This window comes from Erinaceus europaeus, chromosome 6 (assembly GCF_950295315.1).
Source record: "Erinaceus europaeus chromosome 6, mEriEur2.1, whole genome shotgun sequence".
NCBI classification, from domain to species: domain Eukaryota; kingdom Metazoa; phylum Chordata; class Mammalia; order Eulipotyphla; family Erinaceidae; genus Erinaceus; species Erinaceus europaeus.
The window spans coordinates 32,082,993-32,110,363 of NC_080167.1; the positions used below are offsets into that span (position 1 = coordinate 32,082,993).

Genomic DNA, 27,371 nt, shown 5'->3' on the forward strand with positions numbered 1-27,371 from the left:
TTGTAATCAAGAGTATATGTTTAATAAAAACAAGTAAGAGCATTCTTAGCATTATTCATAACAATTCAAATGTTAATAATCAGAACAAGTATGTAAACTGGTATATTAACAAATATTACAGAGCAATGAAAACATATGAGGTTCTGTTCCAGTAATCAAGATACTACTTTATATAGTTCAGTTCAAAAAAAGAAGATAAACTAATTTTTGTTACTTTTTTTTTTTTTGGTTACTTCTGAAGGTGGTAGGTACTGACAGAGAAGATACCTGTCATGATAACTGAAAAAGTTTCCTTTTTAAAAAAAATATTTATTCCCTTTTGTTGTCCTTGTTTTTTATTGTTATTATTATTGTTGTTACTGATGTCATTGGATAGGACAGATAGAAATAGAGAGAGGAGGGGAAGACAAGAGAGGGGGAGAGAAAGACACCTGCAGACCTGCTTCACCGCCTGTGAAGCGACTCCCCTGCAGGTGGGGAGCCGGGGGCTCGAACCTGGTTCGAACCTTATGCCGGTCCTTGTGCTTTACGCCATGTGTGCTTAACCCACTGCACTACCGCCAACTCCCTGAAAAAGTTTTCAAACTTGATCTGGATAGTATTTAAACAGGTGATATTAAGTTTACCCAACTGCTGCATACTTTATTTTTGTAAGTCATGCTGTAAAAAAAGAATAAAGAAACCCCGGAGTTGGGCGGTAGTTCAGTGGATAAGATGCGCACGTGGCGCGAAGCGCAAGGACCAGAGTAAGGATCCCGGTTGAGTCCCGGCTCCCCACCTGTGGGGGGTGCGTCACTTCACAGGCTGTGAAGCAGGTCTGCAGGTGCCTATCTTTCTCTCCCCTTCTGTCTCCCCCTCTCCATTTCTCTCTGTCCTATCTAACAATGATGACATCAATAACAACAACAACAACTACAACAATGAAAAAAAAAAGAAAGAAACCCTGTGAACTGTTGACAGGGAGGGATAAGCCAACATACTGGATGTAAAGCCTCTAGGAACAAAAAAGTTGATTAAAAGTAGCTTGCTTGCTTGTGTAACAACAACAAAAAAGACTAGGAGGAGAGGGAACCTGGGTATCACTATGGTACATGTGATGACAGGAATTGAACAGGATCATATGATTCAATACCTCCTACGCTACTTAACATGCTTTTTTTTTTTTTTAATGCACAAATTGTATTTATTTCATTACAACGGCTTCAACTTTGGCTTAAGGTTCATAACTGTTTTTAGATGCTTCATGGTTATACAAATATGGGACTGTGTTAAGTTACATATATACTAGTTATTTAGCACAAAGTCTTAACTACTCATTTTGATAAACTGACTAAACAGTTAAGCTTTGACCTACAGAATCCCAGGGGCATTTGTTACTAGGAATATTCTGAAAGAAATTTTCATCCAGGTTCTAGTGAAATAAATAAAATTCATTAAAATGTAGAAAATGTGGTCAACATTAATTTTTTTTTTCAGAAATTTCCCAAATCCTTGAGTACCCCAAACAACTAATATACTCATTCTAGACTATAGTTTTAGTCAATGTGTATAACTATTATGAATATAAGCACTGGTTCTGAAAATGAGTTACTATGAACAAAGTATCAATTTAACCTGACAGGATTCCTCATTGAATATTTTAAGTATACAAATAAAAAGTAACAAAGACTTAAAAAAGCAAAAAAGTAATAAATGCCTTTACAAGGATAATTTTAAAAAGTACACCCACACATAGCAAGACTGAATATCTTAAAATATTTTTAATAGCAATCTCATATAAATATATATAAAACAGAACATTTTTATATGAACTAGATTATGACCTATAAATGTTAGTACTAACCAGAATTTTCTTAGTGGTTAACAAAGCAGTTAGTGAGGTAGTACAAGAGGCAGACTCATTTGTTTTTCATTGAACTTTTTTCAGCTTTTGACTTCAATGACATCAGCTTCAAGGCAACAGTCCAAATGCTCATTAATTTGAGTCTCCAAAACTTCATTCTGACAAACAGGGCAAAGAACCATTTTGCTCTGGCTGGATGAAGCACTAGAATTCTGAATTGTTGATACAGGATATGAACTACATATTGGATGATTACCAGCATTTTTTAATTGCTCCCTCTTAATAAAAAAACTGTCAAAAACAGTCTTATCTTCTAGCTTGACTCGTTTACATGGGCGCTTATCTTCATGCCCACTCACCGCTGGGGATGCAGTCACAGATGTCAATCCCGTTGCTTTTAAAGGATTTCTTACAGGTATCTTAGAAGATGTAACCCTTCCTTGAGAATCAGTCGAGACTGAGGTTTTGGTGATGTCATCAACTGTTGTGGTTTTCAATGGAGATCCATTTACATTTTTGAATGCCTTTTGGTTGGCAACTGATACTATAGGAAAATAGTTGCTTAAAACATTTTTACTTGGACCATTATATTCAAATTTCACCTCAGCTTTTGAACCAGGTCTCACAGCTTTTACAGAATGGTCTTGTCTTAAAAGATTCGGAGTTTCATTAATGGCATCAGTGATAAATTTCCCAGATGAAGGTAAGTTGCTTGTTTTTCCTAAAACATATCCTTTTCCACTAAAAGGAATTAACAGCTGTGTCTCACTTCTTTGGGGTTTATCTGCAAAAGAAGAAAATGAAGTTTTTAACTCAAAATTAATGTAATAATAAATATTAAGCTAACAGGAACTTTTTTCATAGTGAAGAGATAAGTTTCTCTTAAGTTAGACTCATAATTATCTATTAATGGGAGGGCAATCTTCATAAATCAGAGAACTCTACTGATGGGATATGAAGGACAAAAAAAAATTCTCCCATATTTAGATCAAGAGTCCTCTCAGACAAAGAATGATAGTAAAGTAACTATCACCTTAAAAATTACCTACTAGCACCTTTTATGAGAGGGAGAGAGATCAGAAACCTGCTCTGGCCTTTCCACAAGGAGGTGGTTCAAGGCAGAAAATATAGGACTTGCATAGAGAAGTCCCAGACTATCCCTGGTATTTATTAGGCCAAAGTTAGTACTCTGGACTGCTACTCTTTCTCATAACTGGGGGGTGGGGGGGGGAGGGGAACCACCTTTTTTTTTTTTAAGTGGATAGAGACAAAAATACTGAGAGAGGAAGGGAAGAAAGGGAAAAAGAGATACCTGCAGCACTACTTTACTTTACCATTCAGGAAATATCCCCTTCTCCATGTAGATTGGGGATTTGAACCTGGGTCCTTGTGGATTGTAGCATGTATGCTCTACCAGGTGTGGAACTGCCTGGCCCCTAAACTAAATCCTCAAAAGAAAAATAAGTGGTCCCAGAGGGGACACAGTGGTAATGCACTGGACTAAATTCACAAGTAGGAGATCCTGAGTTCAAATCTCCTACATTACATATAATGGATTCTCATTCATTTTCCCTCCCTCCCTCTCTCTCTCTCTCTCTCTCTCCTGTGAATAAATCTTTAAAAACCATTAAAGGGTTAGGGGATAGCATAATGGTATACAAGTGACTTTCATGCCTGAGGTTCCAAAGTCCCAGGTTCAATTCCTAGCACCACCATAAAGCTGAGCAGTGCTCTGGTAAGAACAAAACAAAAAAACATATGTATATATATATATGGTTGCAGAGAAAATCATGACATATTTTTCTTTTTTAAAAAAAACTTTATTTATTCATGAGAAAGAGGAGGAGAGGGAGAAAGAACCAGACATCACTATGGTACATGTGCTGCCGGGCATTGAACTCGGGACCTCACACTTGAGAGAGTCCAGTGCTTTATCCACTGCACCACCTCCCGGACCACGACATATTTTTCTATACAAAAATGTGCCATGACTTTTCTGACAACACAATATATATACTACCCAAGAGAAGCAGTAATTTTAGTAACCTGGTTACCTCTTCAAAAGGCATTAACTCTAAACTTATTAATAAATCTTAAAGATGAAGTACTAGCATGTTTGTCACAGTCTTTGCCCATTCTCCTCCTAATGAAAATACACACATCAATAGAAGTAACTTGGACAGACTCCAACTGATAGGAAAGGGTGTAGTTAGGATTTAAATTCCGGGCATTGTTATTTGAATTATTGTTTTTACTTTAGCAATCTTTTTGCCTTCTGTTTCCTAGTGACTTAGTGAGTCATAGTGAGGATAGGGACTTTACCTCAAATATTATCAGTGAAACTTATTTCTACTTTTCCTCTCATATCTATAAGATAGCAAAATGTATTTTTTTTTTCTACCATCATTTCATGGACAAAGTCCACACCTGAAAACTTCATTAGAAACAATTCTTAAAAAAAAAAAAAAAAAAGAAAGAAACAATTCTTAAGTTTATTTTATTAATTAATCTAAAGCACAGCACTGACTTTATTTCATAGTTAGCGTCACAGGAAAAAGTTGGGAGAATATAAAGTTACCCTTATTCTCTGTTGATGATATCAGATCCTTTCCTAGCTTTGTCTTTCCTTTGCCTTTTTTTGAATAGTTCTCTGGTTCTTTGACTTTTATGAAAGTGCCTCCACATGTTTTCTGGTGCTCAGTCCACCAATAGTCATGAGCAGAGGGTGCCCTATTGGTAGCACGTTTGACATAGCCATAATATGGTTTTCTGTGCTGACAAGGCCCATTGCAGCGCCACCAGTGTCGCCGGTATTCATCCACCTCATCATGGAAAGAATGATATACCTGAATTAAGAGGACATATTTTTTAGCAATAAGAAAACAAATCAATCATTTTTAAGAAAAAGTGAGGGGATCAGGTGGTAGCGTATCTAGTTTAGCACACAAGTTACAAAGTGAAAGGACCCAGGTTCAAGCCACCAGTCCCCTGCTGCAGGGGAAAGCTTTGCGAGTGGTGAAGTAGTGTTGCAGGTGTCTCTCTATCTCCCTCTCCATTTCTGGCTGCCTATATCCAATAAATAATTTTTAAAAAAAAAGAAAAAATGCAAGCAGATTTTTTTCCATCACCTTATTAACAGTATAATAAGAATTATACTGCTTATAAAAAAGGAAGGAAGGAAGGAAGGAGGGAAGGAAGGAAGGATGGAAGGAAGGAAGGAAGGAAGGAAGGAAGGAAAGAAAGAAAGAAAGAAAGAAAGAAAGAAAGAAAGAAAGAAAGAAGGAAGGAAGGAAGAGGGGAGTCAGGCTGTAGCGCAGTGGCTTAAGCGCACATGGTACGAAGTGCAAGGACCAGTATAAGGATCCCGGTTCAAGCCCCCAGCTCCCCACCTGCAGGGGAGTCGTTTCACAGGAGGTGAAGCATGTCTGCAGGTCTATCTTTCTCTCCTCCTCTCTGTCTTCCCCTCCTCTCTCCATTTCTCTCTGTCCTATCCAACAATGATGACAACAATAATAACTACAACAATAAAACAAGGGCAACAAAAGGGAGTAAATAAAATAATAATAATAAAAGAAAGAAAGAAGGAAAGAAAGAGGCACAGATACCCACCTGCAGGAGGAAAGCTTTGTAAGTGGTGAAGCAGTGTTGCAGGTGTCTCTCTCTCACTCTCCTTCTCTATGACCACTTCCCTCTCAATTTCTGGCTGTCTCTATCCAATAAGTAAATAAAGATAATAAAAAAGAAAGAAGAAAGAAGAAACAGAAGGAAAGACAGACACCACATCTCAAAGACTTGGCCAAAAGCTTCTGCCAGTGTGGGTGGGTGACAAACTCAAATCTGAGCTTTGAATATGGAGAAGCAGGCACCATCCCAGGTGACCCTTCTTGTTGGCCCAAGCAGATTTTTTCTTTATTTTACTGTATAGAGACAGAAAGAAATTGTTAGGTGGGGGGCGAGCAAGATAGTGGGGGAGAAAGACACCTGAAGCACTGCTTCACTGCTTGTAAAGCTTCCCCCTTTGCAGGTAGAGACTGGGAGCTTAAACCTAGGTCCTTGCATATTGCAAAATGTACAGTCTAACAGGTGGGCCACTGCCCGGCCCCTAACAAGATTTTTTTTTTTACTATCTGTTTATTTTCCCTTTTGTTGCCCTTGTTGTTTTTCATTGTTGTTGTAGTTATTATTGTTGTTGTTGTTCTTGATGTTGTCGTTGTTAGATAGGGCAAAGAGAAATGGAGAGAGGAGGGAAATACAGAAAAGGGGAGAGAAAGACAGACACCTGCAGACCTGCTTTACCACTTGTGAAGCGACCCTCCTGCAGGTGGGGAGCCGGGTGCTTGAACCAGGATCCTTACGCTGGTCAACAAGATTTTTTTAAAAAGGTTTAAAAAAAAAAAAAGATTTACAATTAATTATTTTTTTAAAGATTTATTTATCGAAGAAACAGAACCAGAACAACACTCTGGTCCATATGTTGCCTGGGCTTGAACTCAGGATCTAATAATGCTTAAGGGTTCAACACTTTATCTACTATACCACCTCTCAGGCTGAAGCTATACATGGGGAAATACAACATCTCTATTTAGTTTTTGCTCAAAAGTTCATTTTAATAGGAAACAGTAGTAATTAATTTAATACTTCATAATTGATGAAAGGACAGAATACTAAAGGTGAAACTCAAAGACAACAACAAAAATTTCTTAAAAATAAATAAGCAGTACAGGTGACTCAGTGGTAGACTGAATGCTTTGCATAAGTAGAGCCCTGAATTTGGTCCTCAGCATCACATTTAAAAAAGAATGACAGGGATCCGGCAGTATTCACTCAGTAGAAAACACACATTACTGAGAGTCATGTGGTAGTGCAGCAGGTTAAGCGCAGGTGGCATAAAGCACAAGGACCGGCATAAGGATCCTGGTTCAAGTCCCCAGCTCCGCACCTGCAGGGAGGTTGCTTCACAAGCAGTGAAGCAGTGAAGCAAGTCTTTCTCTCCCCGTCTTCCCTTCCTCCATTTCTCTCTGTCCTACCCAACAACAACGACAACAATAATAACTACAACAATAAAACAACAAGGGCAACAAAAGGGAATAAATAAATATTTTTCAATTTTCTTTTTTTTTTAATTTATTTATTCATTCCCTTTTGTTGCCCTTGCTGTTTTATTGTTGTAGTTATTATTATTGTTGTTGCCATTGTTGGATAGGACAGAGAAAAATGGAGAGAGGAGGGGAAGACAGAGAGGGGGAGAGAAAGATAGACACCTGCAGATCTGCTTCACCGCCTGTGAAATGACTCCCCTGCAGGTGGGGAGCCGGGGTCTCGAACCGGGATCCTTACACCAGTCCTTGTGCTTTGCGCCACCTGCGCTTAACCCACTGCGCTACTGCCCAACTCCCCCATAAATAAATATTTTTAATAAAAGAAAAAACACATTACCATGTGCAAGAAACCAAATCCAAGGCGCCTGTCCCCAAATGTATGGTAGAAACTTCATTAGCAGGGAAGTGGTGCTACAGGTGTCTTTCTATTTCTACCTTCTCTTTCAATTTCCCTGTCTGTTTTTTTAAGTAATAATAATAAAAGCCACTGGAAGTAATGAATTTATTGTGTAGACATCAAACAACAGAGAAACTCTAATGGCAACAAAAAATAAATACATCATAAATGGTGGGATGCTTTGGTTTCTCTTATGAAAGATAAAAAGTAGGGGCTGGATGACAGCACACCTGGTTAAGTGCATACCTTACAATGTACAAGGACCTGAGTTCAAACCCTCAGTCCTCACCTTTAAGGAGGAAGCTTCACTAGCAGTGAAGCAGTGCTACAAGTATCTCTTTGTCTCTTCTGCTCTACCTCCCCTTCCTGTCTCAATTTCTCTGTCCTTTCATACAAATAAATACAAAAAATTAATAATGAAATAAGAGATAAAAACACAAAAAAAAACTCCATGAATGCTATTATTCTCACCACCACCACGGCCCCCTCTCCCCCCACACTTTTAACAGATCACTGCTTCTCAGTTCAGGCTTATGGTGATGTTGGGAGTTAAACCTGTGACCTTTGGTGCCTCAAGCATGGAATCTTTTAGCATAACCATTATACTATCTCTCCAGCCTAAATTTTTCAAAAACTAAAATTTTAAAGATTAAAAAAAAATTTAGGAAAAGCTTTATATAATGCCACAGCAAGAATCATTTCCACTGCTAAAATGAAGTTTCCCCAAGAAGGGCTATTTCCTATAAATACTGGATTTTTAACGCAACCATTTTATCCAATACAGTATCTGCTAATCTTGACCTCTTATATTTGTAGTTTTTTTCACTTTAGCCAACAATAGGTTAAAAAAAAAAAACTCTTGGGAGTCAGGTGGTAGCGCAGCAGGTTAAGTGCAGGTGGCGCTTTAAGGACTCCAGTTTGAGCTCCCGGATCCCCACCTGCAGCAGAGTCACTTCACAAGCAGTGAAGCAGGTCTGCAGGTATCTCTCTTTCTCTCTCCCTGTCTTCCCCTCCTCTCTCCATTTCTCTCTGCCCTACCCAACAATGACAACAACAACAATAATAATAACTACAACAATAAAATAAGGGGTACAAAGGGAATAAATATTTAAAAAAAACGCTAGTATTCAGTTTTCTTAAGAGTTATGTCTATTAATTACATATAACAGAGAGATCTGTATGAGGCAGAGAGGAGAGAGAAGCCAGAGCACTATTCTAGTACATACAGAAATCAGACTGCAAATCTCAGAAATGAAAGTTCCATGTATCAGTTATGCCACTTACTTCTCTAGGCACTCAAATATTTTTATCATTGTATCCCTAGGGGCTAATGATGTTTCTTGGTATTTCTGAACTGAGAGGATAAGAAACTTCATTTATTGAATACCCCACACCACTGAAAATCCTCATACATTGCCATGGGGGATGTATACTGGTTCAGCTTCTTTGGAAATTCATGTCCAGTGTTTTGTTTTTTTTTTAATTTTTTATTGTTTTTTTTTAATTGGGGAATTAATGTTTTACATTCAACAGTAAGTACAATAGTTTGTACGTGCATAACATTCCCCAGTTTCCCAGATAACAATACAACCCCCACTAGGTCCTCTGAATCCTTCCTGGACCTGTATTCTCCCCGCCCACCCACCCCAGTCTTTTACTTTGGTGCAATACGCCAATTCCATTTCAGGTTCTACTTGTTTTTTTTTTTTTTTTCCTTCTGATCTTGTTTTTCAACATCTGCCTGAGAGTGAGATCATCCCATATTCATCCTTCTGTTTCTGACTTATTTCACTCAACATGATTTTTTCAAGGTCCATCCAAGATCGGCTGAAAATGGTGAAGTCACCATTTTTTACAGCTGAGTAAGTAGTATTCCATTGTGTATATATACCACAACTTGCTCAGCCACTCATCTGTTGTTGGACACCTGGGTTGCTTCCAGGTTTTGGCTATTACAAATTGTGCTGCAAGAACATATGTGTTCACAGATCTTTTTGGATGGATATGTTGGGTTCCTTAGGATATATCCCCAGGAGAGGAATTGCAGGGTCATAGGGTAGGTCCATTTCTAGCCTTCTGAGAGTTCTCCAGACTGTTCTCCACAGAGGCTGGATCAATTTACATTCCCACCAGCAGTGTAGGAGTGTTCCTTTGACCCCACACCCTCTCCAGCATTTGCTGCTGTTATCTTTTCTGATGTATGACATTCTCACAGGAGTGAAGTGGTATCTTGTTGTTGTCTTTATTTGCATTTCTCTGACAATCAGAGACTTGGAGCATTTTTTCATGCTATCTACCCCTGCCCAGAAATTGTTTTTCTAAAAGTTTGTTATTTTGTGTTTTTATGAGAATAAGAGAGAGAGATCACACCTTCACTCAGCTCAGGGATCAAACTTGTTCTAGAGCTACTGCCACAGAATGAAAAGAAAAAGTCACATCATTTGCAACAACATGGATGACACTGTAGGGTGTTAAAAGAAATTAAGTCAGATAAAGGCAAATACCAAATGATCTCACTCATACAGAGTAACAAAAAAAATACAGAGTAACAAAACAAGGGTTAGTAACCAATACAAAGTGAATCCTTGGTTCTGGACTGCAAAGTATGTTTCAAGAGGGGGTAAACAGAGAATGCCATAGAGGTTACAAAGGGTGGAGGGGACCCAATAGACAGTGACAGAGAGAGATCTCCACTTTTGTGGTGGGTGTTATAACAACTTAGTTTTGAAGAGATATGAAAATGCACTCCCAAAAACATATACAATGGCATAAATCAGTAATTGTTTCTTTTTTTAACATACATATTTAATATTTTATTTTTAATGAGAGAAAGACAAATGAGGGAGACCAGAGCACTGATCAGCTCTGATTAATAGTGGTACAGGAAAGGAGTCGTGCGGTAGCGCGAAGCACAAGGACTGGCGTAAGGATCCGAGTTCAAACCCCCAGCTCCCCACCTCAAGGGCGGGGTTGCTTCACAGGCGTGAAGCAGGTCTGCAGGTGTCTATCTTTCTCTTCACCTGTCTTCCCCTCCTCTCTCCATTTCTCTGTCCTATCTAACAATGACGACATCAATAACAACAATAATAACTACTACAACATAAAAAAATAACAAGGTCAACAAAAGGGAAAACAAATAAATATAAAAAGTTTTTTAAAAAATAGTGGTACTGGGGATTGAACCTGAAACCTCAGAGCCTCAGGCATGTAAGTGTTTTTGCATAATCATTATACTTTCTCCCTAGCCATCTTTTTTCTATATAGAGGTGAAAGACAGAGAGAAACAGGGTGAGTAGGAGAGATAGATACCTAGTAGCATCACTCAACTGCTCATGCTGGGAGCTCAAATATAGGTCCTTGCAGCATAACAAAGTATATACTTTACTAGGTGAGTTACATCTCAGCCCTGTCAATAAACTTTTTTCTCCCCGCCCCAATAAATATATTTTTAAATAAATAAGTTTATTTATTTGTTTATTGGACAGAATCAAAGAAATCAAGAGGGAAGGAGGAAGGTAGAGAGTGACAGATAGACACCTTCAACACCACTTCACCACTCATGAAGCTTTTCCTCCTGCAGGTAGAGACCAGAGTTTAAACCCTGGTCCTTGCATATTGTAATATGTGTGCTTAATCAGGTATGCCACAACCCAGCCCTTCAATACTTTTTAAATTACACACATACAAAAAAAAAAAACCACTCCCTCCCCCATATATATATGGAAGAGTGGAAGAGTGCAGAACTCATAAATTTGAAGTTGTAATTCAATCTCCAGCACTATATGTAGCAGAGTAATGCTCTGGTTCTCGTTCTCATTCTCTCAATAGGTGTATTAATCTAAACAACAACAAAATAATAAAGCTATACAGAAGGAAAAAATGAAAAAATGTCTCACTGAGTGAAATACAATTCTCTGTGCTCTGCAAATTCTTAAGCAGTAATCTTTTGTTTCACCCTCTGTTTAGGACCTAAGCTGAAGACAGATACAAAAAGAATTCTAGGGTCTGGAGAAGTGACCAAATAGGTAGAGTACATGCTTTCTTATTTATTTATTTATTTACCTTTTTGTTGCCCTTGTTTTTTTATTGTTGTTGTTATTGATGTCATTGTTGTTGGACAGGACAGAGAGAAATGGAGATAGGAGGAGAAGAAAGAGAGGGGGAGAGAAAGACACCTGCAGACCTGCTTCACCACCTTCAAAGCAACCCCCGCTGCAGGTGGGAAGCTGGGGGCTCGAACCAGGATCCTTATGCCGGTCCTTGCGCTTCGCATCACATGTGCTTAACCTGCTGTGCTACTGCCCAACTCCCAAGTACATGCGTTCTACACATGAAGTCCAGAGTGCAATCTTCACCACTGAATTTAACCAAAAAAGACAAAACAAATGAAATATCATGCATGGTAAAATAACTCTTTGGTTTCTGTCTCTCTCAAAGAAAATAAAAAACATGGGGGTGGGAAGAATCAGTAGAGGGATCTTCTTGATAGTGACAGAAGACTAGAATTTTGGTGGAAGATACAATGAGTAGCATATACACTTGCAGAGGTAAATAGTATACACTTATATCTAACATTCTTCTTTTTTAAAGATTTTATTTATTCATGAGAAAGGAAAGAGAAAGAACTGGTACATGTGCTGCCAGGGACTGAACTCAGGATCTCATGCTTGAGAGTTCAATGCCTGTTCTCATTTTTAGTAGAGGCAGAGAAAAGTAGTGAAAGCAGGAAACACTACTAGTTTTGTAAACCAGTGTTTAGTTAAAAACAAAAGTATTTCAATTCAATTTTTTCATTTAATTTAAAAATGTTTAAATAGGGTCAGCAGAGTAGCTCACTTGGGACAGTATACTGACTTGCCAGGTGTACAACCCAGGTTCAAGCCTTGCCCCCACCACAGTGAAGGAAACTTTGGTGCTGTGATATGTTTGATAGAACTGTGGTTAAGGAAAAGACTCACATCCTGAGGCTCTGAGGTCCAGGTTTAATACCTGGGACCACAATAAGTCAGAGATGAGCAGTATTCTAATAAAAAAATAAAGTAAAATGTTTAAATAAAGAAAATTAAAATCGGGGCCAGGCATTGTTAAGTGCTTACATTATAGTGCACAAGGACCCAGGTTCAAGCCCATGGTCCCTACTTGCAGGGGAAAAGCTTCATGAGTGGTGAAGCAGGGCTGAAGGTATCTCTCTGTCTCTATCCCTCTCTATCTTCTCCTCCCCTCTCTATTTCTCTATGTCTCTATCCAATAATAAATAAATAAACGTATTTTTTAAAATAAAAGAAAGAAAATTAAAATCTAAGACCAGCAAGATAGTTCACCTGGGAGGGAACATGCTTTACCATACCTGCAACCCAGCTTCAAGTCCCTGGTAAGCCACATAGTACTATAGTACTGAGGGAAGCTTCAGTGATGTGGTGGGAGGAAGAGAGGAAGAGGCAGAGAAAGAAGGAGAAGGAGGAGGAAAAAAGATCAATATCCCTAACTGACTATGCGTAGCTTTTCTTTTATCTTCTCAGGGAAGCACTACAATTTAAAGAGAAGGGCCATCGCTCTTTATATGAAAAAAAATTCTTTTTAGTTAAAACATTAATCTTTTTAGTAAATTCCTCTTATGGGAAATGACATTAAGTTTTCTATAACTCTACAGATAGTTTTATACTATTCCTCCATCATAAGCAAAGTTTTTATTATATGAAAAGATATAAGTACATATTATATTAGTTGTAGAAGACAATGGAGGGTAAAGAGGTATATAAGAACCAGGAAGTAGCTTAGTGAGTTACCAAACAGAGCACATACCTGTGTTTGATCACCACTATTATGACTGAATAATGCTCACATAAAGTAACTTTAAAAAATTAATTTGGGTGAGGGTAGACAGCATAAAGTTATGCAAAAAGACTCTCATACATGAGGCTCCCAAGTCCCAGGTTCAATTCCCCACCACCACCACTGTAAGACACAGCTGATGAATACTCTGGGTAAAAAAAAGTAAAATAAAATAACAACAGCAAAAATAGTTTTTCTTTTAACCTCCTGTAATTCCTACAACCTGCATATGTAGTTCTTATCAATACAGGCAATAAAGTAAAAGTGTTCTATAAGGTGAAACTGAATGCCCTGTGGAATTCATTACCATGGAATGCAACCCACAAAGGAAAGGCTCTTAGTAAAAGCTCTCCTAAACAAAAGTACACAAAATTCTAAGATAAAAGAATATATCCTTTTCCAAACAAACAGTGAGACCTTTCTTAAAAAGAGTAAATTTTCATTAAGAAAAAAAAAAAAGATTTGTGGGGGCTGGCTGGAGGCACACCAGGTTAAATGCACATAGTACAAAGCTCAAGGAAGATCTGTTCAAGGATCCCGGTTGGCGCTCCCACATGCAGGGGTGGGGGGGTCGCTTCACAAGCAGTGAAGCAGGTCTACAGATGTCCCTATGTCTCTCTCCCCCTCTCTCTAAATTTCTCTCTGTCCTATTCAGTTTTTTTTTTTTTTTTTTTTTTTGCCAGGGAGGCATGGCTGTGGAGTAGCAGGAAAAGAGAACAGACTCTTCCTAAAAACAGTATCTACAACAAGCAAACTTAGCAAACCTCACCAACTATAGCTGAAATATCAGCAGAAACCTGCAGAAGCACCACAGCCTCAGGTGGGTGCCTGTGTGCATGGTTGGGGTGAGAAGGTGATTGAAACCAAAGAATTAATCAAATCAGCAGAGGATGGTACCATTTTCCCTTTACACACAGCAGTAGTCAAGGAAGTACAGTGCTGGCTGTGAGAAAGGGGAACCTGTGAGCTTTCAACCTTGGGGGCACTGGCCTACTGAAATTACACACAGACACACTAAAAAAGTCAGAGTATTTGTGACCAAAAGAAGTCCAGTTCAGTGAGTCAGGTGGTAGCGCAGCGGGTTAAGTGCATGTGGTGGAAAGCGCAGGACAAGCTTAAGGATGATCCCATTTCAAGCCCCAGGCTCCCCACCCGGAAGGGAGTCGCTTCACAGGCAGTGAAGCAGGTCTGAAGGTGTCTTATCTTTCTCTCCCCCCTCTCCATTTCTCTCTGTCCTAGACAACAACATCAATAACAACAACAATTACAACAACAATAAAAAACAAGGGCAACAAAAGGTAATAAATAACTATTTAAAAAAAAAACAAGTCCAGTCCATCACCAAAACATAATGGCAATTTGTGGCAACTGGTGGAAGCTAAAGGTAAATCTAACTCTGCTTCTATGAACAAAGCTGCAGCCCAGCAGCAGACCTGAGTCTTGGTTTCAGACTGAAATCACACAGCAGGCGGTGAGCCAGGGGCTTGAACTGGGATCCTTATGCCAAATTCTGAACTCTTAATACCATCTTCCCAGAGAATATTTCTTAGTCCACTTCCATGTTAGCTATCAAACTCAAGCAAAAACTAATAAAGTCATGGGCCCCTAGAAACATACCTAAAATAGACTTCCTAGATTCTTTCCACCCCAAGGTTTCTATTCTCATCTGTTAATATTCCTACTTTTTGGTTCCTATTTATTAATCATTTTGTCCTTAATTACTTCTTAAGATACCCATTACTAATACATATGCTCCCAATATGAGTGCACCTAAATATATAAAACAAGTACTTACTGACCTCAAGGGAGACAATGACAGCAGTGCAATAATAGTAGGACACCTTAACACACCACTTGTGCCAAGAGACAGGTCATTGGGATAAAAAAAAAAAAAATCAAAAAGGAAATAGAGACCTTAAATAAATCAAGGATGAGATGAAATTAACAGATATATTCAGAACTTATCCCCCCAAAAGAACATAGATTCTAAGTAGACATGGAACATTCTCAAGGATTGATCATGTGTTGGGACACAAAGACAGCCGTCATAAATATGTGAATACTGAAATAATAAAAAGTATTTTTTCTTACCATGAGGTAATAAGGTTAAAAATCAATCACAAAAAAAGAAAAAGAAATACACCCAAAATGTGGAGACTAAACAATACACGTCTAAATGAAAAAAATCGAGAGAACTTAAAAATTACTTGGAGAAAAATGAAAATGAAGAGACCAACTACCTACTAGACCCTGTAAGATGCAGCAGGAGCTGTCCTAAGAGGAAAGTTTATAGCAATATAGGCCTACATTAACAAACAGCAATGTTTTCAAGTGACTACTGTGAGTCAACTGGAAAAGGAGTAACAAAGAGACCCAAAAGTTAGCAGGAGGAAGGAAACAGTCAAAATCAGAGCAGAAATTAATGAAATAGAAACCAGAAAAACCATTCAAAAGATTAATGAAAACAAGCGCTGGTTTTCTGAAAGGACAAATAGGCTAGACTCACAAAAAGCAAATGAAAGAAAGCTATGATAAAAACAATCAGGAGGGGGCCAAGCGGTAAAGTGCACATGATGCAAAGTGCAGAGAGCTCCTGGCTCGAGTTCCCAGCTCCCCACCTGCGGGGAGGGGTAGCTTCATAAGTAGTGAAGCAGACCTGCAGGTGTCTTTCTCTACCCCTCTCTTTCTTTCCCATCTCTCTCGATTTCTCTCTGTCCCATCTAACAACAACAGCAGCAGCAGCAATAACAACTAGGGCAACAACAAGGGCAACAAAAATAGAAAAAAATGGCCTACAGGAGCAGTAGATTCGTAGTGCAGGCACTGAACCCCAGCAATAACCCTGAAGGCAAAAAAAAAAAAAATCAGAAATGAGAGATGAAATTACAACTGAAGATGAGGAGATACAAAGAATCATGGGAGCCAGGTAGTAACGCAGTGGATTAAGTGTACGTGGCACGAAGCCTCCTCTCTCTAGTTCTCTCTGTCCTATCTAACAACAATGACATCAATAACAACAATAACTACAATAAAAAAAAAACAAGGACAACAAAAGTGAAATAAATATTTTAAAAAAGAATCATATGTGAATATTATAAACATATAAATGCAAATAAGTTTTTTTCTCAATTGCCACCAGGGTTATTGCTGGGCCTTGGTAACAGCACTCTGAATCCCAGAGGCTTTTTTTCCTTTCTTTTCTTCCCTCTTCTTTTTTTCTTTTTTAATTTTTTTTATTTTTATAATTATCTATTTATTGGATAGGAACAGCCAGAAATGTAGAGCGAATGGGGTGATAGAGAGGAAGAGATACAGACAGACACCTGCAACACTGCTTCACCACTTACAAAGCTTTCCCCTTGCAAGTAGGGACTAGGGGCTCAAATCCGGGTCCTTGAGCATTATAATATGTGCGCTCAACCAGGTGTGCCACCACCCGGCCCCTCTTCTTTTTTTTTTTTGCCTCCAGGGTTATCACTGGGGTTTGGTGCCTGCACTATGAATCCACTGCTTTTGGAGGCTATTTTTTCCCTTTTGTTGCCCTTGTTGTTATTATTATTGTTGTTGGAGAGGGCAGAGAGAAATTGAGAGAGGACGGGAAGAGTGATGTGTGGAAAGACAAACACCTGCAGACCTACTTCACCTGCAGATGGTTAGCGTCATGTGCTAACCACACTGCGCTACAGCCCACCCCTCCTTCTCTTAGGACAAAGAGAAATTGGGAGGGGAGGGGAAGTTATAGAGGAGAGAAAAACACACCTGCAGACCTGCTTCAGCACTTGTGAAGTCTCCCCCTTGCAAGTGGAGCCTGGGGCAATAGCTAGCCCCCGGCAAGCTATTTTTTAGAGCAGCATTTATTTGTTTATGACAGAGAAGAGAGAAAGAGGAAAAACCCTAGCATTACTCTGGCACATGCTTTTCTGGTGAGGACTAACTGGGTACTTGAACTCAGGTTATAATGTTTTCAGCCAAGTATGTAACTATCTGGCCCTTTCTCTCTTTTTATATACATATGAATAAAATGTTTACTATAAGGAGTTGGGCGGTAGCACAGCGGGTTAAGTGCACGTGGCATGAAGCACAAGGACCAGGGTAAGGATCCCGGTTCGAGGCCCCGGCTCCCCACCTGCAGGGGAGTCTCTTCACAGGCGGTGAAGACACCTGCAGGTGTCTATCTTTCTCTCCCCCTCTCTGTCTTCCCCTCCTCTCTCGATTTCTCTCTGTCCTATCCAATGACAGCAACAACAATAATAATAACCACAACAATGATAAAACAACAAGGGCAACAAAAGGGAAAAAAATGATCTCCAGGAGGAGTGGGTTGGTGGTGCAGGCACTCAGCCCCAGCAATAACCCTGCAGGCAAAAAAAAAAAAAATTTGCTTGCCTGAATAGTGCTCCCGCTTGCCATGCATGCAACCCAGGTTCCCCACTGCACTGGAAGATCCTTCAGTGCTGTAGTGTCTTTCTCTCTCCTAGTCATAGAGTGGTAAATATTGCCTTAATACATTAGCAGTCTCAAGGATATCAATGTCCTGATCCGGGAGGTGGAGCAGTAGATAAAGTATCAGACTTTTTTTTTTTTTTCCTTTTTGTTGCCCTTGTTTTATTGTTGCAGTTATTATTGTTGTAGTTGATGTCATCACTGTTGGATAGGACAGAGAGAAATGGAGAGAGATGGGGAAGACAGAAGGAGAGAGAAAGACACCTGCAGATCTGCTTCACCACTTGTGAAGCGACTCCCCTGCAGGTGGGGAACCAGAAGCTCTAACCAGAATCTTTATGCCGGTCCTCGCACTTCGTGCCACCTGCACTTGACCCACTGCACTACCACCCGACCCCCAAGCATCAAAGTCTTAAGCATGAGGTCCCAAGTTCAGTTCCTGGCAGCACATGTACCAGAGTGATGTCTGGTTTTTTCTCTCTCCTATCTTTCTCATAAATAAATAAAATCTTTTTTTAAAAAAGTTTATAATATAAAAAAAAGGATACCAATGTCCTCAATAAAGACATTTAAAATAAAATGATGCCAATGTAGTGCTGCCATGTTATTATGTACTCCTAAACAAACCAATACTGATTGGCTTCTCAATGTCTCTTGTTTGTTGTATAAAACCATTAAGACAGTATGATAATTAAAGTCTATCTTTTAATTAAAGTCTATGATCTTTAAATCAAGGATTGCTGAATAAATAACTATTGAATATAAATAAATATGTGTGAATTTACATACTGTTATATTGGCTCCAGTCAGATGATTGATTCTATGCATGTGTTTACAAAACTCTGGGCCATGTCCTTCCCGGTCTTTATCATTATTAGTAACAAATAAGTAGGCATGTATCATTTCATGTAAGAGGGTCTGAAACAAAACAAACAAAAGATGAATTAATTTGTTATAATGCTTTTGAAAATAAAAATCCATTTTCTTACTATATCTAAGATCTCAGCCATCTCTGAGGCTCCTTTCAGAAACTGATAAAAGTCAAGAACTTTCTAGAAACATTACATAAGTATACATTCACAATAATTGGAACTTAACATCCTGTGTATTCTAGGTTAGAAACTTTTTCTAGAAAAGCCCCATTTAAAATTTTTATTAGTCATTTAATAATGTTTTACAAGATTACAACACTACAAGTGTATAGTCCCAGTGTACCCACAAAAGCTTTATGCACCATCCCCCTCCTCCTCTAACCACCACTATAGTTCCAGGACAGACTTTTAAACTATTAATCAAAATCTAAAAGAAAAAAAAACCATAAACATGAAAATATTAAAGTTCATAACTGAGGAATTTTCTCAAGTGGCAGAGCATCAGAGTATGCCTGAGGTTCTTAGTTCAACATATGTTCTTTTTAATACCAGACAACTGCACAGCTCTGGTTCATGAAACTGAACCTGGGACTTTATAGAGCCTCAGGCAGTTACATAATTCTTTTGTATAACCATTATGCTATATCACCCTCCCCCCTTTTTTAAACCAGACAGCTGCTCACCTCTGGCTTGTGCTGGTGCTAGGGATCGAACCTGGGACCTAGGAGGCCCAGGCATAAAAATATGTTGCATAAACAGCTATACTATCTCCTTGGAAACTCATGTGTATATTTTTCTTCCTGTTTATTCATTGGATTACCAAGAGAGTTTTGTATTTGACATCTACAAATATGGGAACATGAGATAGCGCAGCTGCTGTAGAATACATATTTTGTCATGTATGAAGACCTGAGATCAAGCCCCTGGCAATGTCAAGGAGCACCACACAAAGACAAAAGTACAGAGCTATAAAGCAATGTTGTGTTCTCTGTCTCTCTCTGTCTCTGTCTCTTTCCCTCCCTCCCTCGTCTTTTATCCTCTATCTAGGAAATAAAAAAAAAAATGGTGGAACATTCGGTTGAGTTGCACATATTACAGTGCACAAGGACCTAAGTTTAAGCCCCTAGTCTCTACCTGCATTGGGAAAGATTTATGAACTATGAAGTAGGGCTGCAGGTGTGTCTTTCTTCTCTATATCCACTTCTTCCCTCTTGATTTCTCTGTCTTTATCAAATAAATACACAAAAATTAATTAAATAAGATGGGAGTCAGGCGGTAGGCGCAGCGGGTTAAGCGCACGTGGCGCAAAGCACAAGCAACAGCATAAGGATACCAGTTCGAGCCCCTGGCTCCCCTGGGTAGTCGTTTCACAGGCAGTGAAGCAGGTCTGCAGGTGTCTGCCTGTCTTCCCCTCCTCTCTCCATTTCTCTCTGTTCTACCTAACAATGATGACATTAATAACTACAACAACAAGCAACAAGGGCAACAAAAGGGAAAATAAATAAAATTTTTTTAAAAATTAATTAAATAAAACAAAAATACAGCTGACCAAGAACAGTATAATAAAGGAAGCCCTGCTGGCAAAGAAAAAAAAAAGGTGCATCTACATATGATTATACATTGTTTATGTCTCTTTTTCTTTTTGCCTCCAGGGTTATTGCTGAGGCTCAGCACCAGGAATCCACTGCTACTAGAGGCTATTTTTTTTTCCCTTTTCTGTTGCCCTTGTTGTTTTATCATTGTTGTGGTTATTATTGTTGTTGTTATTGATGTCACTGTTGTTGGATAGGACAGAGAGAAATGGAGAGAGGAGGGGAAGACAGAGAGGAGAGAAAGACACTTTCAGAACTGATTCACTACTTGTGAAGCGACACCCCCTCTGCAGATGGGGAGCCCGGCTCGAACCAGGATGCTTACTCCAGTCCCTGCGCATTGCACCATATGCACTTAATCCGTTGCACTACTGCCCAACCCCCATGTCTCTTTTTCATTCTGAAAATTATATTTCATGTAACTTAAAGCTATACTATCACTTTTAGGACACATATGTTTTTACTTAATAGACTATCATTGAGAAATGCCCTTTTCCAGTAAAAATCTTCCCTTAAAATCTTTAGTTTGATACTAATATTAACCACAACAGCTTTCTGTTACTAAGTAATTGGATAATATACTCTCCCTCATCCTTTTAAATATATGTGTATCTGTATGTTAAGCATGTCTCTTTAAATCTTCCATTCCATATCTTTAACTGGAGTGTTTAGTCCATTTAGTTTAGTTTATTTAATGATAATGTTTATACTCCATCTTTTTATTTTATCTGGACTTTATTTCTTGTCATTAGGTATTTTTCTGTTGTGTTAGTTCACTTTTGGCAGTGATTTACTAATGGCAGTGATTTACTAATGGTAAAAATAAAAATTTACAATGTATAGTTCAGAAGTGTTATACATGTTCAGATAGCTGTGAAACCCCTTACCTTTTAATATTCGTAATAGCTGCATCCTTCTATTCCCAAATATGTCTTAGTATATTCCCATTAAGCTTCTACAACGCTATGAATTTTTTGTGCAAGACAAATCCCAAAGGAGATATATTGAGGAATTTAAGGCATCTACTAGACTTAACTAAACATAAGTTGATGATTCCTATTGTTTCTTGATATGAGCAGGAGTAACCACAAATTCTACAAAAAAATGTGCCCCATGCAGCCTAGAATGCTCCTAGAATGCTCCATGGAATGTGAGCTCAGAATGCCAGGGATACAGAGGTTATACAGGCTCCTGTCCTGAATATGAACCCCAGATCAGATTGATGGGGTTTACAGTTATAGTATTTATATACTTTCCCCATATTTGGGAGCTACTTTTTGCCCTGATCCAGCTTTCTAGTCCTATTTCCAACTCTGACACTATCTACCCAGACAGTATCTTTAGTCCACCACCTGCATGTTAGCTGTCAGGCTCAAGTAAATTAGTAAAGTCATGGGCCCCTTGGAATCTACCTAAAATAGACCTATATGCTTTTTCCAAAATGGAGACCCACAAATCTCATTTGCTATAGTCTACTTTAGGTTCATGATTATTAAACAATTTGTTCTGCTTTATATCTTAATGCTTTTTAGCCACCAAGTTGCAGATTCCAACCAACCAAGTTGCAGATAATGCCAACCTGACTTCCCTGGGTAGACAATCTCACTGATCTCAGCAATATATCCTGTAAACTCACCACTCCAGAGCCCTGCCCCCACTAGGGAAAGATAGAAGCAGGCTGGGAGTATGGAGCAACCTGCCAATGCCCATGTCCACCTTCTGCATCCCATACTGGTCCTGGATCCATGTTCCCAGAAAGATAAAGAATAGAAAAGCTTCCAGTGGAGGGGATGGGATATGGAACTCTGGTGGTGGGAATTTTGTGGAACTATTTTACCCCTCTTATCCTATGGTCTTGTCAATCATTATTAAATCAATAATTAAAAAAAAAAAGTGCGATCGATGTTGGGTAGTATGCCAGCTCCCCTGGCTTAAAGCTTCTGTTTCTAATCCTGCTTAACTAAGCACTGGTATGCCTGCAGGGCATTGGTTTGATCCCACTTAAACCTGCGGTCTATTTACATAAACCACTGTTAACTAAACACCACCCTCCCTCCAAGGCATTGGTTTAATCCCCACTGATTCAAGGTCTTTTTGCTCCGCCCCCTCTCCTAGTACACTCTGATCTCCACCAGTCCTTTTTCGCTCCACCCTCTCTACATTATATCCTGTTTCCACCCTACTTGGCTAGTATATATACAAGCTGCTTTTCTGAGTAAAAACACTTGTAATTGCTTTCTGGCTCCAGGAGTTCCAGAGTGTATCTCCTGCTACGTTAGCTGGGCAAGAGTTCCTGATCCCTATCCCACGCAGCAGCCTACGCTGGCTCCAGTTGAGTTCTCTCCAACCCAGAGAGCACTTGCTCGGGAAGAAGCACCCTCAGGCTATCCCCTCAAGTATTTACTAATGAATAGAGATTAGATTGTTGAACTGCATCCCTGATCGTCAATAAAGATTGAACTGTGTTCCAGCTCAGCCATGAGTCCCTCGTCTCTTTCCAGTCTGCGAAGCTAGACCAGCATTCATCAACCCAGGTGTCCAACGACAGATGAGTGGCTGAACAAGTTGTGGTCTATATACACAATGGAATACTACTCAGCTATTAAAAATGGTGACTTCACTGTTTTCAGCCCATCTTGGATGGAACTTGAAGAAATCATGTTAAGTGAAATAATTCAGAAACAGAAGAATGAATATGGGATGATCTCACTCTCAAGCAGAAGCAGAAAAACAAGATCAGAAGAGAAAAAACAAGTAGAACCTGAACTGGAGTTGGTGTATTGCACCAAAGTAAAAGACTCTGGAGTGTGTGTGGGGGAGAGTACAGGCCCTGGAAAAGGATGACAGAGAACCTAGTGGGGGTTGTTATGTGGAAAACTGAGAAATGTTAGGCATGTACAAACTATTGTATTTACTGTTGACTGTAAAACATTAATCCCCCAACAAAGAAATAAAAAAAAAAAAATGCTTTCATAGTGGTGTATTCTGCCAAGTCAGCCATGTAGGTCAGCCAGTACTGGAGAGAATCAAAATTTGCGTGTCAATAGGAAGATGAAATCCTAACTTTTCCTTATTTCTAAATATGCAACAATCCAATTACTTAATCTCTATAAATCTCAAATTTCCTCATTTATAAAAACGAATGGCACTGAATATAAAAAAAATAACACTGGACATATATAGGGTTCATATAAAAATCAAATTAGAGAATATATCTGACAACCCCTGTGAAGCACTATATAAAAATTAAGAGTAATCATTATTTGATCCACAATTAAAGTTTACACTAAAGACAAATGGTTTTTGTTTGCTTGTTTGTTTTTATGTACAGATCACAGCAGTCTCAATCATTAAGCATTTCGGGGAGTCGGGCTGTAGTGCAGCGGGTTAAGCGCAGGTGGCGCAAAAGCACAAGGACCGGCATAAGGATCCCGGTTCGAACCCCGGCTCCCCACCTGCAGGGGAGTCGCTTCACAGGTGGTGAAGCAGGTCTGCAGGTGTCTATCTTTCTCTCCCTCTCTCTGTCTTCCCCTCCTCTCTCCGTTTCTCTCTGTCCTATCCAACAATGACGACAATAATAACTACAACAATAAAACAACAAGGGCAACAAAAGGCAATAAATAAAGTAAAAATATTTTTAAAAAATCATTAAGCATTTCTAACTAACAACGTTAAGAATGAGGCTTATGCAAAGTATACCTCTACAAGATCCTTTCTTGGTCTCAACTTCAAAAGAGGTTCACTGAGACGGATAGAACACATTCCACCTCTCCCTTCGTAACTGCATATTCCAGCACACCTGAAAAATAACCACATAAAAACTGTTATTCATGGACCAGTTGGTGGTACACTTGGTAGAGTGCACATGTTACTTTGGGGAAGGACCAGGGTTCAAATCCCCAGCCTCTACTGCAGTGGAGCAGGGCTGTAGGTATCTTTCTTCCTCTTTCTCCCTCTCTAAGTCTCCCTGCCCTCTCAATTTCTGTCTATATCCAATAAATAAATTCTTTAAAAAATTAAAGTCTTGGGGCCGGGTGGTGGCAAACCTGGTTGAGCGCACATGTTACAATGTGAAAGGACCTAGTTCGAGCCCCCAGTCCCCACCTGCAGGGGGAAAGCTTCAAAAGTGGTAAAGCAGTGCTGCAACTGTCTCTCAGTCTCTCACCCTCTCTATCCCTCCCTTCCCTCTCGATTTCTGACTGTCTCTAGCCAATCAATAAATTAAAAAATTTAAAAAATAAATAAATAAAAGTCTTTGAAAAATGCTATTCACCAAATAGGCATAAAATGGTAACAGAAATGAGGAGCAACAGAGATAATGAAGAGAACTCTATAACAGATTTCCTAAAAAGTAATACACTTCACTGAGGTAAATAGCTTAATGGTTGGGCAAAACACTTTCATGTTTTTCTTGCCTGAGGCCCTAGAGGCCCCAGGTTCAATCCCTAACACCACCATAAACCAGAGCTGAGCAGTGGTCTGGTGAAAAATAAAAGTATTGCCCTCTTTATTATAAGGTATTTGCATTTCATCCCAGGTAGGATGAGAATAAACAGTAGGGCTTCCCTTACCCCTACCCAGGCTAAATAGGTTCAAAGAATATAATCCTAGGTTGTTGCTCTCTAAACAGTATAAGGGGGGGGGGGGGTGTAGTTAGCATAATGGTTATGCAAAGACTCTCATGCCCCAGGCTCCAAAGCCCCAGGTTCAATCCCCCCCCCACCATAAACCAGAGCTGATCAGTGCTCTGGTTAAAAAAAAAAGAGGGAAGTCAAAGAGTTGGGCAGCAGAGCAGCAAGTTAAGCGCAAGTGGCGCAAAGCCCAAGTGGCGCAAAGCGCAAGGACCAGCATAAGAATCCCAGTTTGAGTCCCTGGCTCCCCACGTGCAGGGGGGGTCGCTTCACAGGCGGTGAAGCAGGTCTGTAGGTGTCTAGCTTTCTCTCCTCCTCTCTCAATTTCTCTCTGTCCTATCCAATGACAACAACAATAATAATAATAACCACAACAATGAAAAAAAAAAGGGCGACAAAAAGGGAAAAAATGGTCTCCAGGACCAGTGGATTCGAGGTGCAGGCAACCCGCCCTGGCAATAACCCTGGAGGCAAAAAAAAAAAAAATATATATATATATATATATATATATATATATATATATGAAATCATTTTGTGGTGATCAACAGTAGTACTTCTCCAAAATTGTAATAGAAGTCTACATAAAGTAGATCTTCACTTTAAATACAATTTCACATCATATCCTAATCTGTCTTATTTCAAGCTCTTTTTTATATTAATTCAAAACCAATCACAGTAGTATTCAACTGCGTTTTTTTTTTTTCACTTGGGGAGGGGTTGGGTGGTTTTTGCATATGTGTTTTCACCACTCTTGATCTCTTTGGTCATTTAGATTAAAGAAGCCCAAGCTTCTTTTGGTGCTATAGCATCTCCCTTGTGGTGCCAGGGCTGAACTTGGGTCATACATACGACAACGCAGATACCATACTTGAAGAATTATCTCTCTGGTGTCGCCTCTGCTGCCGTGCAGGTGGTTAACTATTGCAAATTGGGATTTCTCAAGTTTAGCATTTAAAAAAAAAAAAAAAGGCGGGGGGGGGGGGGGGAGTGGGCCGTAGCGCAGTGAGTTAAGCACACAGCACACGTGAAGTGAAGCAAAGCTCAAGGACCAGCTTAAAGATCCCGGTTGGAGGCCCCGGCTCCCCACCTACAGGCGGAGTTGCTTCACAGGCGTTGAAGCAGGTCTGTAGATGTCTATCTTTCTCTCTCCCTCTCTGTCTTCCCCTCCTCTCTCCATTTCTCTCTGTCCTATCTAACAACGACGACATCAATAACAACAACAATAATAATAAAAACAAGGGCAACAAAAAAGAAAACATTAAAAAAAATTTTTAAAGGCGGGAAACAACATAAATGGTTGACAAAGACAAGTTCATGCTTGAGGCTCTGAGGTCCCTGGTACAATTCCCAGCACCGCAATAAACCACAGTTGAGCAGTGCTCTGGTCTTTCTCTCTGCATCTCTTATGAAAACATGTATGTGTAAGCCCCCGGTCCCCACATTCAGGGGGAAAGCTATGCTGCAGGTGTCTCTGTCTCTATCACCCCCTTCTCTCTAGATTTCTGGCTGTCTCCATCCAATATGTAAATAAAAATAATAATTTTTTTAATGTATGTGTACATGTATGCATATAAAAAGACAAAGTGATCCTTCAAGATGCACCACTGACATCCCCTGGGGCCACCGCCTCCCCACTCCCACAGTTGACTGCTGAGGGGGGCATCCTCGGCAGCACAGAGGGGTACAACAGACATACTTTCGAGTTCACAGCGACTTAGCCATCGCCCCTAAGGGCAGACTGGCTATTTCTCTCTCTGGGTCAAAAATCGTCACCATAAGATAAATAAAAGAGTATGTAAAAGAGTATGTCTCGTTTCACTGTGTCCTTTATCAGTGAAACCCTAAGTGGAGTGAGCCATACAGCTGTCTCGAAAGTTGTCTCAGCGAGAGAAAGACAAGTTAGAGGGAAGAAACACACCGTGGGGTTACCTGACCCCAAAACAGAGCCCCTGCCGCGTGCCCCTGGGACCTCAGAGGGAAAGGAGGCGGAGGAAGGCGAAGAAGAGGCGGGGCTCCAGACTCACAGGGTCATCCGCGGGCTCCACTTCACCTCAACAGCTTGCAACTGGCCCCAGAAGAACTGATCGTTGAACTGGACAAACAAGGCTTGCAAATCTGGGGTGGGGTCCACCAACTCCCAGGACGCGTCCACCAGGGACAAGGGTTCCTGCGCTCGCCGCCGCGCCTCCTGGCGCTCCGAGGCCTGCAAGTCCCACTCCTCCTGGAGTCGAAGAGCCAGAACCAAGTCCTCGTCCATTACTGCCAGAATCCCAGACCTGACCCACTACGGCAAGCAAGCTCTGGAGGTAGGCAATACCTTTAGAGCTCCAGACTCCGAGTCAGGATCTTCCGTGACAATACCATTCCAGAGGGCGCGCCGATCTCGCGAGAGCTCGGAGAAAACTGGCTCCAAAACGAGACTTGAATTTGCTCCAAACGCTGAAGCCAAGAGTCAGAAGCTTTAAAAAAATAAATAAATAAATAACTCAGTGTGATCGCTTCAAGTGAGCTCAAATTTTAGATTCTCGGTGACTGGACCAGAGGAAGTTCCAGAAAATTGGTTATAACCTACTGTACTCGTTTTTAAAGCGCAAAACGTCATCTCAGCACATGCGCTGTTGCCTAACTCGCTGCCAGACTCCGTCACTTCCGCTAGAGCGCT

At 39.9% G+C, this 27,371-nt stretch overlaps 1 protein-coding gene across 3 annotated transcripts; it reads right to left on the bottom strand.

Annotated features, from left to right (window-relative positions):
* Nucleotides 1-27,261, bottom strand: SPRTN (SprT-like N-terminal domain). Of its 3 annotated transcripts, none has more exons than XM_007539086.3 (5): nt 26,734-27,258; nt 23,778-23,877; nt 18,404-18,532; nt 4,422-4,689; nt 1-2,627 (listed from the first exon to the last, which is right to left on the bottom strand). In XM_007539086.3, exons 1-5 carry the CDS (start codon nt 26,964-26,966, stop codon nt 1,924-1,926), a joined length of 1,434 nt encoding a protein of 477 aa, XP_007539148.1. In that variant the 5' UTR covers nt 26,967-27,258; the 3' UTR covers nt 1-1,923. The 3 variants fall into 3 exon arrangements, with proteins under 3 accessions (XP_007539148.1, XP_060047979.1, XP_060047978.1); XM_060191996.1 differs by having other exon boundaries at nt 26,628-26,759; XM_060191995.1 differs by lacking the exon at nt 18,404-18,532 and having other exon boundaries at nt 26,734-27,261.
* Between the last annotated feature and the right edge of the window lie 110 nt (nt 27,262-27,371).